We start from the raw sequence: 23,986 nt of genomic DNA, 5'->3' as shown, positions 1-23,986 counted from the left end.
AATTTCCAGCAGCTTTTAGGACTGCACTTTCAGAAATTTGACAGTTTTCATCGGTTGCATATATGGTATTTGATGCAGAACAAGAAGTGCACGCATTAACCAGTAACACTAGTAACTGCAATACAAGTCTCCTAAACCCCCAAAAAGGGCAGAACTCTCCTGTGCTAGGGTTCCTTTTTGGACAGTCATCACTCCGTTACTCAAGGGCCTAACTGACCATGCACATACCTATGCAGTATTAAGCTCTGGAGTTAATGAAGTCCCATGTCTCAAAGCTCAGCTGTTTGTGATGCCAATTCACCATCAAGATGTTACCAGCGCCTTAAAGCTACCATCACAGGAATTTCCAAAGCATGATGCAGTCCGAATCTGTTCTAATGTTCTTGTTGCTTCCTTCAGCTGCTGATAGATGCTCACCCACTCTCTTCTTCATCTATGCCCTGACAGAACTCTGCCTTGGTATGAACAAATCTTTGTAACACAGGTAAGATAGTTCAGAAAAAGCAAACGTCTTGATTAACACCAAGTTGTGGGATATTGTATGACTCAGTACTTATATACAATTCTCTTCTTAAAATGCAAGTTAGAAAACATATGTCACTGCATTTACAATACCACTGTTATCCCCCATATTAAACTGAAGTCACAAAGTCTAGACATGACCTGGAGTTTTTGCTCTTGTTTATCTTGATCTCATCAGATGAATGATTAATAGTGTTTAACATGACATTCAAGTCATTTATTGTTTCTTGGGGCAACATGCCAGATTCGGTAACTCGAGAGCATTCAGCATAATGGCCAAGATATGTTCAAGGCTATAATACAAAAATGCTATTTTTCTAATCGCAGTCCTGTAACATCCTTTTCAGCTAGCCAGATTGCTTTTTTCAGCAACTCCTCTGTGCCCATTCTGTCAACTGACCTTTTATCAACCGGTCTTTCGTAAGGGGAAAGCAACGATAGACGGTGCCATGCCATGCCATTTCTCCTAAAGGCCTGTTGCACATTTTTCAGAATTTCATCAGCTTAAGTTCTTTGGATTGTAAGTAATTAACTGGAAAAGCACAGCACCTTAAAACTTTCCCCGACTTCCCCTAACTTTTGCACATACCAAGTTATTTTAAAATAACAGCTTTTGTCATTTAGAGTTTACATTCTCTCTTAATCTGACAGGGTTGTAAACATAGACACACCACGGTTTCCAAAGGGCTAACTACACTCACCCTCTAAGCAGGGTGTGCAAAGCTGTTTGTGCTGTCACCGGACCAAAAAAAAGTCTTTCATTAGCACTGTGCCAAAGACCCTTTCAGCCTATTGGTCAAAATGTTAAGTACTTCAAGGTTCCTGGAGTTTAGTATTTTTCCTTTGTAGGTCACCTTCTTATAAAAGCTACACTCCATTTAATACAGCACTTGCAAACAGTTTTATACAACTGGTCATGGGTGACTGCTTGCTGGCACTCATTAAAAACAAGCACTAACATTTAACACTTGTTTACCAAATTGTCCTAGGACAAAGTCACATTTTGGCTTCAGCAACCTTGCTAATACACCTTTATTAGAACTAGCTCCCTCGTTAAATATCTTCAGATGAAAAAGGGTTTGTTGAATCTCTAAGCAATAGCAACTACTGATTTTCTGTCAATGTCCAGAACTTCACAAGGACCAAAGACCTCAGTGCCCACACGTGCTCATCAGTACACTTTGAGGAAAAGCCTGTAGAAATTACTTCTACTACAGAAGATTTTCATGTGCCATTTTCTACTCCTTTGTCATTGTTAATTCTGACAGCAGAAAAAGAAAACAAGCATGCTGGGCTTATGGAAAAAATGCTCTGTTAAAAAAATAAACAGAGACTGAAAGTGTACTGCTAAACTTAACAAAAGAGCAGAGTCAATCAATCTAAAACAGCTGGAGGAAGATACAAGTTAATCCACCAGCACAATACTATTTTCTCTTATATCACTGTGAAAGGCCATCACATCCCCCATTGCTGCGCAAATCAGGCGGATATGATCTCAAGGAGAACAAAGGCAAAAACTGTGGAATCTAACCCTTGTCCAGGGAAACAGTTGTGCCAGTGAATTATAAACAAAACCACTCCCTCCCTCTGCTAGTTTCAACACAGGGCACAGCAAGCAATGGTTACAAACCAGCTGGCAGGCAGCAAACTCAGCAGAGTACCAACACTTCCCCTCTCAAAGAGCCAAGACCCTCCAGACTAATAGGAGACAGTTCAACCCAGCTGCAACCCAACCAGCCACAATCTATTACAACTTTTGTGTTAATTCACAAGAGAGTTTTCTGGGAGACAGGGCAGACACAGAGACATGGCCATTTCCCACATGCTGCCAGCCTTCTGGGCAGAATACTGTCTACTCACGGTTGACTAGGTCACCAGTTTCTGTCTTTTCTGCAGACATTCAAGCTCTAAAAGCCTGTTAAACCAGGCACATCAACAGCGAAGGATGCATCAGCATCCAACCAACTCAAGCCTGTGGAGCCTGGAAACTATCTCCATAGATGTATCACATCTTCATACTGTTTAAGTGGGAAATACTTGGAGATATTCTGCTCTGTGTATCCAAAAATGCTTTGCTGTACAAAAAAACATATGGCATATTTGAGGAGAAAGATACCAGATTCAAGCACTTACTTCAGTGACTAGCATTCTGAGTAAAATATGCATTACTTCCAGTACTTAGAACAGCAAGTGAAGGAGAAATTCAGATGTTAAGATCTTGTGACCTGAAGTAAAATGCCAGTTCACATGCTTTCAAAGAAATAACATTCTTTCCCAAGAGTTGCAAAAATGGAGGAAAGGAAGAGGTGATAAGGAAGTCTACAGAACAAATTTTGAACATCATCTGCTTTAAAACAAAAGCAAACGTGCTTTGGTGGGACCTCAAATTCTGTAATGCCAGGTCTCTCCCATACACACTCAGAAGACAACCTCTACCAACAGAACCTGTAACGTAATGCAGGAAGAAGGCAAATACAGATGCAGACGCCAAGTTTTTAATCATAACTCCAAGTACCAATAGTAAAATGCTAGATTGAAAATAAAGTGATATGATTTCAAACTGTGCAAGAAACTTGCAAGTAAATCTATAAAGGATAAAATTTAAGGCAATCAGAATTTACGAATATTGGCTCCAGAAAGACTATTCTTAAGGCTCAAATGTCTACCTTTGGCCTTCAGACTTCACCTAAATCTTTTTCACTCAGGTAGCGTGCACCACAAAGACAAGCTGACAATTCCATGAATTTACATGCACCCTTCTGTTAATACCAGAGCTATCTTTTTAGATAATAGGTACACACTTCTGTAACAGAAAAGGCTCTAAGTTCTATGATTCAAGTTAAAAGCCTCAAGTCATTTGCTCACCTTTCAATTATTCTAAAACTTTTCTTTTGAACATGCAAATCTGTTACATCCTCTGCCTCTCTCCTTCAGTTCACTTCGGTATTTATGCTCTAGAAAGACTCTTACAGCTCACGAAATTTGTCAGAGGTCAAGTAAGTTCCACTCGAAGTCAAAACCCACGCTCCCTGAGAAGCGATCTAGATGAGTATTTGCCCAAATTTCTTCTGTCCATTCAGATGACTTGAGAGCTACACATAACATACCATAAGGGTTTGGGAGGAGGTATCAAACAGTTCAGAGCAACAGGTCTTCATCTCATGGGTGCATTTCGGTGCAACACGGGACAATTACACAATGCAGCTCAACTGCATGAAAAGAATCATCATTCGGGAACACCAAAGCCTGATGATTGGAATAAAGGAAAAGAAAACGGCTCTTTTGTTTACCTCCTGTCACTGACAGATTAAAGTATAAAAGGAAAGAGTCAAGCACAGATTTTTAGGGCTGCATATAGAACCCATTCATCAGGTTATAAGAAGTCACATTCATTTGACTGTGTTAGCTTAACAAAGCCATAGTAAGAGAGATTTCTTTAGGAACTATCACTGCTGGAATTACAAAGGCAGTTGAGACACAGAAACACTAGAAGAGGAGAAAAGATGATGTCCCAAAGGCTAGGCAATCCAGCATGCTACTGGAGGGCAGCACCTGCTGAAAAATGCCTTATCAGGACATACACAGCACATGTAAACTAGAGAAGGGAAAAGTTTAAACTGCTGAGAGAAAGAGAAGACTTACACATCTTGACATCCTTTTCTCACCACCAAATCCTTATCATTCAGATAAATGGTCACTATTTCTCAAAGTCACAGAAGGTACACCACTCATCTTCCACTACACTAATTACATGTTCAAACAAGATAGCAAGATGTGTATCTATTCTTTGGAACAGATACTGGAAGACAGGATAATCTATGAACACACATGCACTCTAGGAGAGAACATGGAGTTATGGGACAAAATACAGACTAAGTGGTTCAGGTATAAAATGATATTGATTTTTATATGATCCATAATTTTAACACTGGCAGAAGGATGCAGCTCTTTTATTATTACTTTGGATACACATGCTGAATACAGCTAGTAAATCTTTGCTGCATGTATTCAGTGAATGCCATAATTTACAGAAAGTAGGATCTTTAATGTAATTTTTAGTTCACAGCTATGCAACCACCCAGGGAGGCTACTGGTGCCAAGGACAAAGGCCTCAGAAAAAACTTTTAGGGCTAAATTTGATTTCTTAATACCATCTCCATTTTTTTCCATGAAGATGCTTTATTTCTAAAGAGGACCAACATTTTGGCCCATCAAAGTTAGAAATAGATAGTATATAATGCAAGCTGTGGGGGAGATGGAAAATAATTCTGAAAAACAGAATGGTATGCTTCCACACACCTCCTTAGAAAAGACTATTAAAGTAATTCACCAAAAGCAACTACTACCTCTTAAGAGCTCAGACTGCTTCCTCCTACAAGTAGAGCACAAAGTGGATATACTAGCAGGCAGAGGGAAAGGAATCTTGTATAGGAGAGTTTGGGGCAGATTTTATGTAAATAAAGGAGCTGTAATTATATGAATAGGGTAATAGGAGGCAACAGGAAAAGTAAACAACGTAATATTATCACAGGATAAAAATACACACATTTTTACACTAATACCTCAAGTCTTGGGCCCAAGTTTTGTGGAAGTATCGTATCTATTAGTATACATCTATATTATGATATTCAAGAAAGTCAATATGATCAGCTTGTCATAGGAGCATTTAAAAGCACATTAAATGACTATGGTTGTTCTACCATCAAGACACTGTATAGGTCTCATCCACTTTCCTTCTTCAACATAGGAATTCCTTGATTGTTACTGTCAGCTTCAACATGGTTGCATTTAGCCATTAGAATACTAATGTAGCAGGTACCACTTAAGTCCTTTTACAAGGCTGTTTCACTTGTGTGCCCAAGTACTATCGCCACCTTGTATTACTGTTATCTAAACAAGAACTTCTTCAAAACCAAAGGAAAATCATGCTTTTGAACTAATAAGTCACCTCTACTGAGGCACCTGCACATAGCCAGAATGTACAGGAGAGCAAAAAAAGTGAACCGTAGCTGGCATTTGAATAACAGCTGTGCTGAGGCTTGTACAAGACAGAGGAAGATATATAGCATAATGTTTTTTCCAGATTATTTACAGCACTGCAGTATGTCACATAATAAAGGCCATTTGGCAAGCTAATATTGGTACTTCTGACAGCAGAGTGCTTTGGGATGCTCCGTCTGAAGCATCAATCATTCAACCTTTTAAGAAAAAAATGTAAAGATATCACAGTATTCAAAACAAGAAGTCACAGAGGACACAAATAAAAGTTTAGGCTGAAAAAAAGTCAAAAAAGCAGGAGGCCATACAAGGCAGAGAAAGTGATGCAGTTCAAGACAGAACAGCAAGGCCCAAATGGCAAAAACAAATTTCTGTGGCAGCATTTTAGGAGACTGGGAAAGAGAGAAGACATCAAATACAAAAAAGCTAAATGTTTGTAGTGAGACAAAGCAAAAGAAACACATACTTTTGTCATAAGGATGAAAACAAGCACACACAAAAAAAGGGACTAACACATGCTAAGAATGCCTGAAAAAGCAGAAGAGAAAATGAGAGTACTTTAACCATTTTATTTCCAAAATTCTAAAATTAAGTACTTTGAGTCATCCAAGTAATTTCTATCCAGCTAAGCAAATGTACAGAAAGAATTATAGGCCATAATCAGTTATGGGCTTTTACTTCAGGCTATTCCACCTGCAGGCAACAGGTAACTCACATTATTCAACAAGGAAAGTCAGAGACAAGAATGAAAATAGCCTTCAAAAAAGATGATCCCAAGTACACTGTCAGATAAACATATGTACGTTCAAAATATCTGCTAGTACAATTCAACTTTTTTTCTAACCTTAGAAAATTCAGCTATTGGCTAACACTCTGCACCTTATACACACGCTTTATGACCTTCCACATAACGCAAAGAAAAAGACTCCGGGTATTTCCTGTTATCATGGCACTGAGAATGTCCTATAGAAGTTTTAGCAGCGTACAACTTACAGTGCATTGGCTTAGCTTATTACCCATGAACACCTGTTCTGACTTCTCATTACAACGACACTTGAAACTAAATTCAGTAAGGGCTCAAACTAATCAAGTTTAGATAGCCTAATACAGGTTCTCATGTCAGCTGAATCATGATAGTGGTCCATGCACACACCTAGAATCTGTGGCAAATGCAATACAGCAACAGCCCAGCTCTTCTGCATTGAAGGCTACCTTAAGCAGCACCAGCATGTCTTTGCTGCTGGCTAAAACCACACAGTTGCTGTAACTGAGCTGATACAGTAAACTCATTAAGCTGTGATAAATTCAATAGTGAGCCTAAGCAGAATGCCTCTTCCACTTAACTGTGCTGATATCCATCTGTATATATCCTGGGATAAGCACTAATTACAATTCTGAAACTCTAACCAGAAGGTACTTTTGTCCAGTGCTTGGAGACATTACCTGCATACCGCACCTAATTAAGCTGTGGAACGTCTTTCCGCAGGATGTTGTGGCTGCTAAAATTTACAAAGGCTCATGCACTAAAAAGTAAAAAACATTGCCACTGGCTCAGGAAATCTGTTAGCCACCAGTTACTAAAGGCTGGGAGAGTGTTCTAGGGAAGCAATACAACATGCTTCCCCATCCTTGTACTCTTCCTTATGAGTCTGTTACTGGCTACTGTCCAAGACAGGACACTGTGCACTACGGATGTTTCGTCTAATCCAGTATGGCCATTCTTCCAACAAGAATACTTGCAAACAGATTTTTCTGTCCTAATCTATAAAACAATAGCAATTAGCCAAGGTTCAAATTACATTCAGCCAGAGTCAATGTATCTTCTCATTTCACTTATAATTAACTGGAAGTTACAGAACAAAAATCTTTTGATACTAGCAGCATCTCAGCAGATAATAAACCAGTACGAGTCCCAGTTCTTTGAGAAGGGAATAAAAAATATAAAGCTGGTAAACTTACTTATGCTCTGTCTTGTCACTCAAGTTCCCATACATTCAACTGAATGTTTCTGGCATCTTAGTGGTTATACTACAATTATTTAGCAGGCATAAAGAGGTTGTAGGCTTACGGTTCACATTTCTGGAACTTATTCCAAGCACTGAAGCACTCACATGAAAACTCATTTTTTCCTAGCAAACCTAACAGATAATCATATAACTTACATTTTCCTGGTCAGAAGACAGAGGTGGCTTCACTAAAAGAAGCCTTTGCTCAGAGCTGTCCTCTTCAAAGGCTGCCTGTGTTGTTGCAGTGTCAGACATGTGTCCTTTTCTGAGCCGTAGACCTGGCTCTGGAGAACCAGCATTATCGAGTTCCGTTAGTTCATTCATGAGATGCTGGGAGCCTTCCCAAATATTCTGCTTCCTCTTGGTTCTGTCTGGCTGATTATGTGTTGGCTCTGAAAGACAAACAGTTTGTGTAATTAAATTGAAGTTAAAAAGAAAAGTGTAAGAGTTGGCTGGAAGAAAAGCATGCTTGAAAGCTACCAAAGTGTTATGACAACTGCTTTTATATATGCCCAGACTCCCGCAGGATCAATTATATAGACTTCTTCTACGCTGCTGGACAATGAATTCTTATCTTGTGACCACTAATACCATCATATCCACAAGTAATACCATTGTAATACCACAAGTAAAACACAACTTTGAAAGATGATAGAAAGTAAGCTCCATAAAACAGTAAATCACAAAAGCACAATGATGTCTTTATGAATTATTATTTTTATTTTTACAAAGTTGCAAACACTGGGCTGTTAATACTATTTACCAACAAACTACTTATCACAGGCCCTCTATAATTATCAGCATTTTGTAAGTATGAAGCTCATACCCAAGCTCAATCATCTGGGCTAGGTTTCACCAAAACTTGGACGCTAAATACTGGTACAGCTGCTTGGGCAGCAGCAAGCAAGCAGAGCTCAAGCAGCAACTAACTTTAGACGGACTGCATGGAGGGCAGTAGCACGCACAGTGATTATGTTTCCCTTGCTTAAATTAACATGTTCACAATTACTGCTAGCAATGAGTCTGTACCTTTACTTGTATAAGGAATTAGATCAGACAGATTTAAACACTACTCATTCCATCACAGTAATCAGAAACTGATTCCCCCAGAAAACCATAACCCATATTTTCTACTCAGAAAAGTATATTTTTACCTTATAACACTGCAAAAAGGATTCAGGGTAAATTTAACTCAAGATTCCAAAAATTAAATTTGCAGAAAATTACCTCATGACAACCTGTTAATCTGAGCCCTCACCCAAGAGTATTCTTGGTTACCTATTTACTTTGCACATCACTGTGTGGTGGTCACTTCAACAGCCAGTCAAGAGATACCTGTTTGACACCGGTTGCCTTGGGAGGCACAAGAGCCAGAGCACTTTGAAATCAGAGTTCCAGAAGCCAACAGAATGAATCAGCGCTCAGCTGAGGCTTTAGAATCACTTTGAATGAGAATCTATTCGTTTTGTACTAATCACTTGGTGTCATTCTGGCATCTAAGTACTTAGATGTGACTAACACATAACATTAAGATAACCCATCTAACAAGTTTAACGTGCCAGGAAGCATAATTAGATTGGCATTTTAGTGCCCAATAAAAGATGCTGAACTTTGTCATAATGTAGGAGGGCAAATTAAAAATGTAAGAATGGGGATTGATATTGGCAGTCTTGTAATAAAATGTCACCTCCACTAAGCCAATAAATAATGTACTCCTTCCTTTCAGGGACTAATCTCATTTATATATGATCACTGCAAGATAATTCTCAGCTCTGACAAATGTGCTATAGTTAATTTTGGCTGCAGCAGTTTGTAATTTTATAACCCCTCAGCTGCCTGGCAGTCTCCAGAGGAGAGAGCTGCTAACGAGCAGGTAACAGACTTTGCAGAACTAAATGATACCTCAGTTGTCCAAGTTCAGTATGGCACACTGCTTTGATCACCCAAGAAGGTAAGTTTACAATATGACAGCAGAGCAGATGCTATGCTCACCTTCCTGCTAACTCCACTACAGGGCCAGTAACCTCTGTCTGAGAAGTAACATCTAAAATGGCCACAGCTGTTTACCTGGTAAACACAAAAGCCACAGGACTATCACCCCATGAGAATTAAGCCAAGGTTTAACAACATTACACAGGAAGGCCAACAAAGAAGTTGAGCAAGTGGATTTTAAGACCAAGAACAAATATTTAGAAAGCCACAGAACAACTGAAATCCTGACTGTTTTTGACGTATTTCAAGCAGCCAATTCACAATTCTATTTTTATGCGAGAAACATGAAGACATCATCACGTTGCCATTTGACAACACTGATCTAGGGAAGAAAGAAAAGAGTATGCAACAAGACCTAGAGTTTGAAATGAAACTTCCTGGGTGTCTTAATTTAAAAGGCAAATTACGAAAGACTAATTTCAGTACAGTACACTGTAGGAATTTGAAGCTGAAGCTAAAAACAAAAAAATGCAAGTAAGCAAAGCAGCTGTTTGTAAACAACAGTTACAAACACACATGCACACACCCCTACCTGATATTCCACCCGTTTCAAACAAGTAGTTAGCTGAAACAGCCATAGTTAGTTTCATGGATTGTTCAATTTGCATTAGACATTTAGCTAGCAAGTTTTACTAGTTTTTCTTTCTACCAGCTTTAAGCAATAGAATTGCCATTGTGTGCTGCATTACCTGCTATATTGCCTAAGAGGATGTCCTTACATCACCTCTGAGACATTGTGGGAGCAACATTCAAAGAGACACAGTAACAACCAACACAACAGGCTTAACCACATTTGGCCAAGATGCTGGCAAAAGGTTCTTCTAATACGAGAAGATACAAGAATGCCAAGAGACTTCTTAAATTAGGCCTTGAAGATTTACTTCATTAGCACTCACTGCCAAGCAATCATTAAGGTTAAAAATAAAAGATGCATTTTACCTCCAGCAAGTGAGATTTGCATTCAGCAGAAGAGTTGAACTTTAGAGCTCTGTATAAACAGAAGTTGTCATTTCTTGAAATTACAGTGGAATTGCTCAATGAACTAGATGTCTCCATGTTGTCCTTCATGCAGGATCCTTTTAGTGCTAAATACGCTTGCTCTCACTGAGCATGCAAAGTTAAGCAAGCCAAAAGACGGTCCAAAAGCATCGCTACTGGTTTTTAGCCCTTTTTAAAAATATACTACAAAAGCCAAAAACACGTGCCTGAATGTAATATGGAGTTGCCAACAGAAAAGTGCTAACAGCCAGAACTACTTGTTCACAAGTGAAGGAAAGCAGTCTGAGACTATGAACAGGAAAGGCATAGACAGTCTTTAATTTCTATACAAAGTGTCTATGACTCCACAGTTCAGTGAAGTGTCTGAATGACTAGGATGCCTTTTCGTAAGAAAACAGGAAGTCTACGTATGGTCAGTAGCACCTGGCCAGAAGACCGTGGTTGAAACATTGTGAATGAAGAGACTTATTGCCCCATTCTGTCTCTAAGACTAGGAAGTTTGTGAAAACTAAAACTGGAAAATGGAAAGCTGTAGAACACTTGAGGTCTTGTAAGAGTTTGCTTTGCATTCCACTGATATTATAAATCTTATATTTAAGTCCTTTAACTTTTTTGCAGCATGCAACAAACTAAAAGCTTTCATTAAAACTAGCTTCCCTTTAAAGAGGAAGTTGCCGTGTACAACTCAAAATCTACTTAATGATTACGTACATAATAAGCATAATAACAGCATGTAGATCAATCAGTGAATTCCTGCTGTGTTTAAAAATCAGATGAGCAAAGCACCAGCAGAGAAAAGCATAGAGTTTGGTTTGTTGTTTTTTTTTTTTTAATACAGAAAACTTCTAAAAGCTGTCAGCTTTTAGAAAGGACTTACCAGTTTAATACTACCAGAGCTCTAACACAGCTTATAAACACAAAATGTAGCACTCCATTAGTAGACTTAACGTGCTGCTGCCACCACACAAGCTACAATAGCCTCAGTGGTCATCACTCCCAGCTGCTCACTCCACCCCAGTTCAGAAGAAGTCAACCCCACAGCAAGGACAGTCAGTGCCAGTTTCGCACTGTAGACAGATACTCGTCATCTTTCTGAAAACGGAATCAGAAGGCAAAACTATTTCAGCAGTTCACTGCAATTGTGCAGTGTTGGAGGAGTCAACGTCCACAGTTACAGAGCACATTTAGGACACTGTTTCACTCCTCAAGACAACAAGGAAAGAGTATTTACACAAACTTAAGCATCACAGGATGATGCTACTATTTTTTGTAAGATCTTCCTGGATCTTCCCCAGGATAAGTGACACAGCTCTTCTAACCTCCCAGAATTCACCTGGCATGAGGACTGGTTTTCTACCTAAGCTAAAAAACAACACATGGTAGCAAAGCAAAGAAAGCACACTAAGGGTACTGTCTGTAGTTAAATTTAAGAGATCTGTAACTCCCTTTTGAGGACAAAACACAGTCCCGGATATTCAGACTACCCTCCACTACTCCTAAGCAAAGCAATCTCTCCAGCATCCAGCTCTTCCCAGTATGTTCCTCCTACAAGCAGCACAAGAATTATCCCTTCAAAGCTATTTCATTCTCTCTGTAGCTGGTATTTAGAAGAAGAATGGAAATGACATCCCCCTCTATTCCCCTCTCATTGATCAACAGCCTTTCTGATAGAAACTTTCCTGTTCAGGGCAATGGCATCCACTGTATGCTCTTTCCTTGCTAATCCTCTTCAAAGCATCCCTTAAACTAAGCATAAGCAATGTATATACACTGGATGAATCTTCATAAAATTAGCTCATTCTCCCTAACAGAGAGTTATCAAAAGAACAAAAGGTCATCATGAAAATTTCAGGCTACATCGTTTCTCAGAACATTCATTAATGTTTAATGAAGGGCTTCAGCACCTGAAAAGTCGTGTAAGAGGTATTATCTCAATCTACAAACTTTGCCTTGCCCGTGTCCACGTACCATCACAGCTACAACAGCATCACTAATTGGCCAGCCACCATACCAGTAGAATGGCAAAGCTAATTGAACAGTAAACCAGCTATGGGTTGAATAACTGTCAAATCCAAAGTTGTTCAGACTAGACCTTAGTAACAAAATAGGCACAACTCCATTTCCAGAACTGTTACAAATGGCAAAGCACTTCCAGTACAATCCATGGGCAGATAGTTCATGATAAGTACACAGCTTATATAGGATGATGGAGGGGATTTTTTGCTTGTAAAATAGTTGATTCTGGCTACCTTGACTGAAATAAGGTATACTAAACAAAATGTAGCTTTCTTGGCACATTGTATTTCTACTACTATCTTCTGGTAGGGAGGTTCTGCCACAAGTAGTCCCTCCTAAATGGTATAGTAACACCACCAGCATTCAGTAACCTCACACAAAAGCTTTAATTGTTCTCAGGTGACACTGGCATCATCCTATCACCCACCTGGTTCCCTTACTCCCTAGCAGCAGTACTGGTACTCAATTGAGTTCATCAACAGTGAGCTGCTGGCAAGGTGTGGGGTTTTGCACTTTGAGTTTGGGTTTTTTGGGGGGGCAGGGTGTGTGTGTGGGTGTCATCTTTGACCTTCTGCCTACGTGGAACCCTGGTCCATTTACCAGGAAAAATAGGCAAGCACCAGTGCCAATACAACGCAGTAACATAGTTTGGGTGAGGGAAAGAGGAAGAGGAAATCAGACAGCAAGCGTTGTGTCACATGAGTTAAGACTGCTGTTGAATGTCACCCATACACGTGGCCTAGCTAACCCTTGCTGGGTCACTTCTTAAGTAGATGGGGTATCCACTGGTTGGCTGTCTTTTTCATTAGGCATAAAGCAAAGCAGAAGAGCTATGATATCCATACATTTTAAGTAATTTGTGAATTGCCCCTAAGTTAGAAGGTTGCAGCTAAAAAGTTAACAAAACAGCAATATTGAAAGATTCAAGAGTATAACTTGAAATAATGGGATTTTATCTTTTTTTTTTTTTTCCCCTCAGACTCTTTCCATGATTGAGCTGTCTTTTTCAATTAAGGAGTTAAACATCCACAACAACGTTCCAAATATTCTCCAAAACTACAGTCAAAAACAAAGCAAACAAGAGTATATATGAGCAGGAGAAGGAAGAAAATCACAGAAAACCTTTTTTTCTCAATGTCCCCTAAAGGAAAAGAATGAATCAGGCTGTAAAAATTCTTTGGAGGTCATCTTTAACAATGAAGAACAATGAGGAATCAGTCCAGCACCTCTTCCCTTAGATGTAATTTCCCTAGATAAAGAGACATCTACAAAACAAAGATTAGACTCCTGCGGAGGGTCAGTGGCCAAAAAGCTGTCTTTGTAACTTGTAAACTGTCACTGGACACTTCAGCCTAAGCTATTTCACAGCAGGCTGCAGAGGCAAACAATCAAACACCTTCTGATGCATTTGGATCCAAAGAAAAGGAACAAGCCAGCAGCCTGCCTACATTAACGAAATGCTTCCATTTCAGAGGATCCTATTACGTTGTTACAACATTTGTCCAATTTGTACTGCAAATTAGACCCCAGTTTTGCAACTGGGTTAAGCATTATGTCAAGAGGCTGGCCCACCCCCAGTGCACAATGTACGGTTGTTACGGACTGGGTGACTGCTGTAAATTAGTTTTACTCTTCAATAACCCAAAACCAAGAGAATTGCCACAAAAGCAGTACAAAACGAGGAACAGAAGTTCAAGTTCTTTTCACATAGCATTCCACAAAAATCCACAGCCCAGACCTGGAAAACGTGCTTTTGGTTCATTTTTTTCATTAAATGGCTCAGTTTCTCCAAGTGACAAACATTCCACTGTTGTGTCCTTTTATGATTTTATTTCTAAGGCATATTACCAACTCACACCAACTTACTTCACAGTTGCCAACAACAAAAAGATGTAGCTGGTTTTTGTTAGTAACACTTTGGATCACAGACTGTCTAAAAGTGAAAGACTGAAATTAAGACATTACTTTCCTCTTAAGTGAAAATTTAGAATATATCTTTCTAACTACTGCCTCAAGGACATCCAATTCACAGAACTGTTGGGTGAAGATGAAGAAACCAAAGTCTTCGGAGTAGGCACTGAAATCCAGAGCTAGACTACTAAACTGAAGTTACACTCTACATAGAGGATCTTTGCGTGAGAACGTAAATGGCACCAAGATCAACAGCAGCAATCCAGAGAGCAAACATTCCTCTACCTCGGCAGACACACCACCCTCCTCCTAGGAAGCGTGCATTTGAATCTCTCTAGAAACTTGAAGCAAGATCTTTTACAACTCAAGAAAATGCTTCAATGCCTGAAGCAACTGTACAAAACCAAACACTACCACCTTGCTTTTAAAACCGAAGAGGAATACACGTTTGAGCCTGCAAACTTCAAGCAGGAAAGCATTTAAGACAGTTGCCTTCAGTGCTTCTTACTGGGTTGCTTGGACACCTCTTTATTTAGATGCCATCACTGTGCAGGTTTAAGGGCTGGCTGGTTCCAAGAGAAGGCAGCCCTACTCCTCCCGGGGTGGACATCAAACAGTCCCACTTCTCATCACTCCCCCTCCCTCCCTGAGATGCTCTGATGTTTGTCACAACCCATTCCAAGTGGCAGCCTGGAAAGATCTTAATCCAGGGAGGAGAATGACATAGTTGTTTTCTATCAAACTAGCAAACTGAATTGGCTCAATACACTGTCATGAGAAGCAGCGTGGACAACATGACAGAAAGGGTAGGACCACATACATGAGATTTTAATTCTTTATGTGTTTTATAGACAGTATTTTCACAACCTGTTAAGGGCTGGCAGTTATCTGTTGGCCCAAGCTTTTAATTGTCATATATGTACACACCACAGCCTTTATTATAACCTGTTGACCCACTGCAGACCACACCTGGCATGGCAAACCAGACACCTTACCAAGATTACTGATTTTAATACAGTGGTCAGGATCTCAGAAGCTTGGTTGTAAAAAGCTGACCATCACCCTCTCCCCAGTTTTTGGAAGAATCTGCTCTCTAGTTTTGCTGATAATCTTGATAAGCTTTATTCATGAGGTTGTGAGCTTGCTCATCAGTGTTTTATTTTGTGGCTGACAGGTTTGGTCTACAAAATATGTTTGCACTCTCGTGTTTGTAAAAAATAAGAACAACGTAAGTTTACTCCTTTACTTATGTTCAACAATGGCATTTCTTCAGCTGAAAACAGCATATATTCCTCTCTTCAAAAACCATAATGTTGTTTTGCCACAAGTCAGACAACTCTGAAAATTTGCTACTTTTCTGTAGCAAAAATGTTACAAGAACATTGTAGGAATAAACAACATCCACACCCACAGCATTGTATCAGTCTAAAGATCAAAAAAGGGGTTCATCATCTTTTTCAGATACTTTTTTAACCACCAAAACTCAAGCAAAAGAGACAGATCTACTGTAACTAGACTGCACCTAATTTATGTCAGTCAGAAGCAGATTTAGTCAAGTGGCTGATGTTCTAAACAAGACCAGGTAAAGCTACTTATTAATTATGTATCTTAACTTCCTTAATGCAATAGCCAGAGAATAATTTGGGTTTTTAAAAATATAATCACTGTTGAGAGTTAAGAAACAAGCTGAAGTAAACATTTAGTCTCCTCTACCATTTAGTACCACTCTTTCAGACATACATTTCTTTCCTGATAATGTTGTTTGAAATCATCTTGAATTTTGGAACAAGACCAAGGACACTGATACCACAATACATCATTGACGTAATTCAAAAGCAGAAATGTTAAGTTAATCTTTTACTTTCTAATGTCCTATAGCTAAGGAGAGATGGCAAAACACTCAGAGTCTACTTACAATACCCTGTGAGATTACTGCTAAAATTCTAAGAACCTAAATTATTATCTGTATACATGCAAGCCCTTTAAGTAGGGACGTAGCTTAAACTCAAAACACATCTACAGGACCTAGATCAAGACACTCACACAAAAAGTCATCTTGTTGTGGTTTTTTTTTTACCATCTTGACATCACAATTTTTGCTAGTATAACTGTGTTCCCTGCAGAGGTTTTTGCTAGTATAGCTGCAGCCTGCAGTCTAATCAGCACAGCCATGCTAGTGTCAATTTTAAGTTTAAACCAGTTTAAGACCATAAACATGCTCCAAGTTAATTTTCAACTAACCAGGAAGCATTTCTGGAATATACACATTAGATGTTTTGCATTACTTAATATCATTTATTGTTGCATTCAGATACCCATATGGGCGGGGGGGGGGGGGGCAGGGAGAGTGAGACACATCTCTTCGAAGTCAAAAAAAAAAAAACAAAAACAAAAAAGCCCCCCAAACACACTGCACTTTTTTTTAGACAATGCCAATGTAAGTGAACTGTGGCAATGAGAAGCACTTCACTTCTATATACTTTCAGTGAAAAATATACTCTCCCTACTTTGAAGCATGTAACTGCAATGCACCCTCTGATAACAGACCTCCGCCGCTTTTGTAGTAAAATGCGGACTAACATTGGATGAATGACTATCAGTACCATTAAAGGAAAATAATCTTTATTTTGTTATGTCAAACTGTTTACAGTAGGTAACTCACAACAGAAGATAAAGCAAAAAATTCCTCAAAGGAAATAGACACAATAATTACACTTACAAAAAAATCTTATTACAAAACAGATATAAAACCGTAATTTCACATAACACAGAAAAAGTTGGAGTTAGACATTCAGGTTGCCTTTATCATGCACAGAATACAGCATTTACTGTAATTATAAAATTCATAAAAGAAAACACAAGACTATTATGTGAAGCATTTACATTAAGTAATGATGGCGACATAACACAATAAAGGGCTACTGGCTACCCTCAGACCTACACAGGTCACCACAAGGCAAGAGAAGACAGAAAAGAGAGGATGCCTCCAGGATCCTTTGCTCGATTCTGCTCAGGAGCCTTAAGTCATAGGAGGGTTTGCAATACCTTTCCTGGCCTCATGAGTGACAGGCAGGGATTTGTGGACATTGAACAGGGCGAATCATAACCACAGAGCCCTGTAATACAGCACTACCAGTGCTAGCAGCAGGCCATAAGCTCCATGTTGAGCCACAAGGCCTTAAGACTGAGGCTTGCCAGGCTTGCTCTGCCTCAACTTTTCTTGACCTTTTACTTGGTTTAGCTGCGACAGCAACTTCTCTAATTGGCTAGATGTCTATGGCTAATTTATTTTACTTTTGTTTACCTTGGTGTGATATAACCTCCAGTTATCCTCCATAGAAACAGGTATTTACAATCATGTCAGGAAATACTGGCCTAATATGACAACAGAGGCCCTGAGAAGTGGAGAGACAGGTTGCAGTGCAGAGGAGTGCAGGTGTGGGATACGAGATGGGGCACAGGCCTAGCACCAGAGACCCCCATGGCTACAAACAACTCACTAGTGGTCAGTTAAGAAAATGGAGACCTGGAGCTGGACAAACCTGGCTTTAGGGATAACAAAGAAATAGTGACTAAAATACATGAACGGCAACATATATAGTAAACTCGGATATAACCTGAAGCTGTAGACCAATGAAGAAAGAAAAGGGGTGTAAAAGCATGTTAGCAAGCATACAAAAAAACCCCAAGTGGATCCTAGGAGGAGGAAGAAGAAACAGGCAACATCAACATCATACTCCTCCCAACAAATGACTCCCAAGGCTGATGACCTCCCGTTATCCTCTCCAGCAGTCCAAAGCTGCGGACTTAAAGACCCAGACGAGCAATGGAAGGGTGAAGGTAACTCCAGGAGAAGAAACAGAAGCCAAAAAGCGTGTGTTACTATTTTAGCTGCGTTTGGCAACACTTTCCTGTATGTAAGTACTCTAACACAATATTATTCTTAATTTTTCTTTAAGAACTAAATCTAGGCTAATGATTTTTAGTAAGACTGTTAAGATTTCCATTACACTAACAATAAATTATTTGCTTTACTTACACACGTTATTTTTATATACACAGACATAGGCACAAGGGCTGCCTCCTCTTTGCCCATAAGAAAGAATGTAACAACATGGATGGAGTCCTCCATTCCTTCTCCCATTTTGCAATTCTGAAGAGCATTGTTAGTCTTTTAAGTGTTACAGGAAAATTACAATATAATAACAAAGCCTGAAACAGCTCCAGGAAAAGCAACCAAATGGGCCGTCTCAACTTGTAAGACATTCTTTCCCCAGAGGAAAATCTTTGTGCCAGGGTGACCCGGTCAACGTTGTTTTGTACCAAAGGATATTTCGTAAATGCATACAGAGTCCTAGGACAGCACCTAAGCACAAAAAACAGTGAACTAAGCAGTCACTTTCTGCACTTTCTGTTTGCAGAAAAAAGTTCTAGACATCATAGAAGACACTGGATTTCTTTAAGAAACCCTAAGAACAGGAAGGAAGCATGGCCAAGTTGATAAGCATCCATGCTCTGAAGAGTAGGAAGGGTAGGAATTCGGGTTGATTTCCTGGAGAAGGGCCCAGACAGGAGGAGCACAAACAGAGAGCAAGAACTGGATCAGCAAACTACTGAATAGTTATTTGTCCTAGTTTTCAAATACTCACTGAATGCACTCTTACTCTACCCCAACTGCATCTGTAAGGGGTGTTAATACATGTAGAACTATTCAGATAAACTATTTTGGAAAGAAGAAAAAAACACCTTATGCTGACACAACATCTACTGATAATGGAGTTAGCAAATAAGGGATTTCATTCTAGTGTAAGTTTGTTCTCTTTCTGTAAGAAAAATAAGCTATAATGTTGATGCAAAGGCTAACTGTGACTGAGATGCAGCACAGCTCTTCAGATTCATCTGATGCGCACAGGCAGCTATCACCAACACCGAGAAAATGAAGGCCAAGCTTCTCAGTAGAGACTGAGTGCTACACGTAGGAGACAACCACTAATCTGTATGCCAAAGATGTACTTGGAAACCTAGCCAAGAACTCTATACGGGGTCAGGTGTAAACAGAGCATAAACACTGCCTTATCCACTTCTAAAATCCCCAGGTATACTATTATGACAAGTATGGAAGGTACTCCCAGTATTGACAGCACACTAGTGGCATGCATGCTTCGGAAAAAAAGTAGACGCTGACAGATTTGTAAGTCATAAGAAAAGTTAATGATCAGTGTTGTGAATTTAGTATGTTAGAAGAGAACAGAAGTAAAATCTCGGAGGAAAACTGACCTGCCCAGATAACCAGGCAAGCTCTGACCTACGTAGACAAGCAAGCAGCTGTAGCTAAGGAAACAAGAGTATGAAATGACACAAGCCTTGCATTTATGAAATACAAAATGTGGTATCTATTTTTATCATGTGCTAGTTAATCAGTAATACTTCAGATGTTTTACATCACATTTAACACACTTACTAAATTATCTGAGAAAGGATTTGCTTTGCAATAGCAAAGTTTTATTTGAAACCGGAGCTGACCACTCAAAATTGCAGTAAGATTTCAACACAGCACAAGGTTTGCCAATCTTCACATCTACAACAACAGCACCACAACGCAAAACAAGAAAAAGTGAAAATACCAAGCATTGCTTGTCAGCCAGTGTAAGGTCACAGAGTTAGCAGATGATGACCTCAAGCACAAAAAGAAGTTCTTGACACAGCAAATAGGTAAACCTTGAACTCCTGCTACAGGATGAGGGTTCACAGGGAAACTGGACCAACGCACAGGATAAATCCAAAGGGTGTTAAACTCATGAAGCCACCTCTAGCTCTAGAAGCCCTTAAATATCAGTGCATGCCTATCATATATTGCTTGCATATTCATGCTTAGAAGCTATTTTCTTCCTTAGGGGATGGGCATCCTTACTAAAACCTTAAGACTCCTCTCTGAGGAAGGACAGCAAGGGGTCTAACAAATAAAAACAAAACAGGGAAGAAGTCAAATGATTATGAAACAGAAAATGGAAAAGCCCATAGAAGAAAGGATGAGGGCTGAAACTGAAAATTTCTAAAGGATGACAGAAAAAGCACCCTAACAATACCAGTAACTCCCAAAGGCATCCAAGAAGCCAGTAGGCACTATGCTAAGATGCTCTGGCCAGCAACTTATATAACAGGACAAGGGAACAGAAAAACCCTACATCTGCCAGAATTGCATATGCCAAGTTTCTTCGTTCTCCCCTGAATGGCCAGCTTGACTGGAACTGGTAGGTGGTCCCGCAACTTGGCCAGGCTTCAGACTCAAAGGGTATAAATAGAAAGGCTAGGGACAAAGCACAGTCAAAGCCTCAGTAAGAGGTGCTGCAACCTGGCATATTTGGCATACGCACATCAGGATTTCATCCTGCAGTGCGGGACACATCAAGCGAACCATACCATGAAGACACCCATAGCACACCTCTTACACTACCCATAAGCTTATCCCCAGTGAAACACCATCTGCTGAGCACAAACCAGCCCAAAGCTTCTTGTCTCTCCACTTTGGGCAGGAGGTCTTGTGACTTTGTGCACGGGTGGGACACAAGGGCAAGAAAACTGAGCAAGTGGAGCATGAGAATGCAAAGATGTTTCTGTAGCATGGCTTGGAGGCAGACTTGGTGGATATCACGCAGCCTACTTGGGTTACACACAAGAGGGTGGTCAGAGAGTCTCACAGAGCAGAAGCTTAAGCGGCAGCTCTGCAGTGAAGGAATGATCCTGAGCCAGAGGGATTTCTAGTTTGATCCAGCCTGGTTTGTGTTATAGCTATTCTGGAATTCCAAGCTTCAATGGAATGACTCGCCTTTTTCCAGAGACTCAAGGAAATCAAAACACTCAGTGTGCCCCAATTTTGATTCTTACATACAGTTTACGTAAAATCTGTTAATCACTGACTATGATTTTTACCTTTTCCATGAATAGTGCTTAAACTGTCACACAGTAATTTGATGTCACTGATTTCCATTGCCAAAGTCAGAACAGTAAGGGCAAAGGTTTAAGGAAAAACTGGGAAAAAAAAACAACCAAAAAAAAAATCCACAAAAAAAAACACCACAAAACAAATACGACACAAACTTGAAAAAACCCAACACAATTCCACACCCCCCTACAAAAAAAACCCCAACCCTACCAAATACCTGACGGACTGCTACAGTTTCCCTACTGAAGGGGAAAAGAATGACCAGTTTAATTCCTGTCTCTGTCTGGTTTGTACTCTCATGCATGTACCTAGCACTCACCTCAACTATCAACTCCAATTTGGAAGCCAAGCTTGTCACATTAAGTGTCACCTTGTTTCAGAAACGTACAAGTTTCCTGTAAGCCTCAGTCCTGAGAAATAAAACTTAGAACAATTAAACAAGCAGATCTCGTACCTTCTCTGTGGAGTAACACACAGCAGTTATCTTAACCGCTAAAATATATTTCCCAAAACTACTCAGTATTCCTAATCTCTAATTTGTTACTGTTCTCTGACAAATAGCTGTGCTACCTATGAGGAAGCCTAGATCAACTTCTCTCACCTCAAACTTGTCACTGGTTCTTGATGTCTGTATTCAAGCTTGGGAAGGTTACAGGCCAAGATTCCTACAAGAACGACGTGGAATCAACATGATGGCTGTTTCTCCAAGTTAGCTTAAAACTAGATAATAAATTTATGCAGACAGAGGACAAAAAAAACCTCCTTAGAGTATGTGTGCTATACAGCAGCTATTAAACATTTACAGCGGACGACAAAATGCACGCATTCCATTTAAATTAGAATCCTTTGATTTTTGTAGCCTTGCTCACCAAGATAACAACTTTGACTTACATAAAACTCCACACAGTTATAGCTAAATTATATAAAGATGCATCAGCACAAAACCAAGGAAAGCAGGAATTTTTTTAACCATCTCAGCTACATCATTCTCCATAAAATGTTCAGTGTAACTCGAGATACCATATTTTATTCAAACTCTCTGCCAAATAAATCTCTGCCTCACTACTTGTTAAAACTGATTTCTTACTGTCAAATACATTAATCTGCATGCTAATCTGCCCCAGGTCATTTAAAGTTGGTCAGAAAGGACTTCTGTCAAGCCATATACAATGTTGCTTTTGGTCCACATCGGAGTTTGAAATCAGAGCTTGGGAGAGATCCTCTATGACATAAATATTACAGCATGAAAACAGCAAGGAATGCAGAAGACTTTTCCTGTAATCCATTCACATTTTCTCTGCTTCACTTCATGGCATGTTGTTAGAGCCTAAGAATTTCACTAAATGAAGGCTGAGTTTATCTTAGGATCTTGTGTCACTGGAGTTGTAAAGCACACAGCACTCACATGCTAGCTTCAAACTGACATTCGTTGCGCTCCAGCGGAGGAGGGAAGGTTCGTTAAGTTATACAACCTACTTCATCCATACTGCAAGTACTACCCAGGACAGGAAAGCTGGCTCAAACACTACACATATAACATTACGTACAATAAGTGCTGGCAATATTTCTATACAAAGTCTTATACTCACTAGTTTAAAGCCTTCCAGTTGTATGGCTTCCTCATTCAGTATTTCCAACAGAAAGCAGAATTGCTTTTCACTAATGGACCATGTGCCTCCTAGTATAACCAATTCTCTAGGCAACTTACCAGATGATCCAAGATTTTCAGCACAATCAAATAAAAAGTTCAAAGATGAATGAAGACAGTTGGACAATCACTGAAAAGAAGCAGTTTTAGCATACACATCCTGCATGTTTGCTTAGCAACTGCATCACCATCAGCACAATATGCGGATATAGGTCTATTACCTGTCACATCCCCTTGAAGAAGCAGTCTCCAATGCAAGCAGCAGTAATGCATACATTCTACACCTTTCCTTTTTATGTCTGCCTAGTAATTAATTTTAAGTGCCAGTAATTCTCAATTACTGCATCATTAGTATGACTAAACATCATTCTACAATAGGAATTATGCGACTATGCTTTGGTCAACCCCAAATACCACCGCTGTTACCTGTAACTTTGAATGTTATAACAAATAACATGCTTACAAACTGTTCATTTATTACAAAGACATAACTTAGATTACCACCCAATTCAGGAGTCCCTTCAGCTTGAAATTAGAAAGTATTCAAATATTCTGTTACCTCAGAACAGGATCTCCAAGAAGGGAGCACCGAGTTTTAACAGAGTTGTAATCTCTACATAGGATAAAGCCTCTCAAAAGGTAGTAACATTTCAGGCGGTACTACAGGAACTACTGGATACATCATACTTACTGCTACAAGAACAGGAATGTGGAATTGTACCTTTTCAAGGATGACCTTAGACTGCGCAAAACATTCACACGAGTCTTGCAGGCAGATAAACCCTCAGGCACTTACATAATAATGAGCTATTGAATCAGAGCCAAGACATGAGTTTTCAGAGCAAAACAGTCATGAGTTCTGCGATCATGCTTTGCTTCTCACAATGACTTTACTGTGATGTGTAACAAGGGGGTATTTGAACCGGTTAACTAATACAGAAAAAGTCAGCT

At 39.5% G+C, this 23,986-nt stretch overlaps 1 protein-coding gene across 3 annotated transcripts in view; it reads right to left on the bottom strand.

The window, feature by feature from the left end:
• Window positions 1–23,986, bottom strand: part of ADIPOR2 (adiponectin receptor 2) — a 46,889-nt gene that overhangs the window by 15,204 nt on the left and 7,699 nt on the right. For all 3 annotated transcript variants that reach the window (XM_068402067.1, XM_068402068.1, XM_068402069.1), the window contains exon 2: window positions 7,683–7,918. In XM_068402067.1, coding sequence (XP_068258168.1) covers window positions 7,683–7,850 — 168 coding nt within the window. In that variant the 5' untranslated portion in view covers window positions 7,851–7,918. The remainder of the gene's footprint in view (window positions 1–7,682; window positions 7,919–23,986) is intronic.

This window comes from Nyctibius grandis, chromosome 5 (assembly GCF_013368605.1).
Source record: "Nyctibius grandis isolate bNycGra1 chromosome 5, bNycGra1.pri, whole genome shotgun sequence".
NCBI classification, from domain to species: domain Eukaryota; kingdom Metazoa; phylum Chordata; class Aves; order Nyctibiiformes; family Nyctibiidae; genus Nyctibius; species Nyctibius grandis.
Note: the sequence above shows the minus strand (reverse complement) of the source record. Positions and strands in the feature narration are given on the sequence as shown.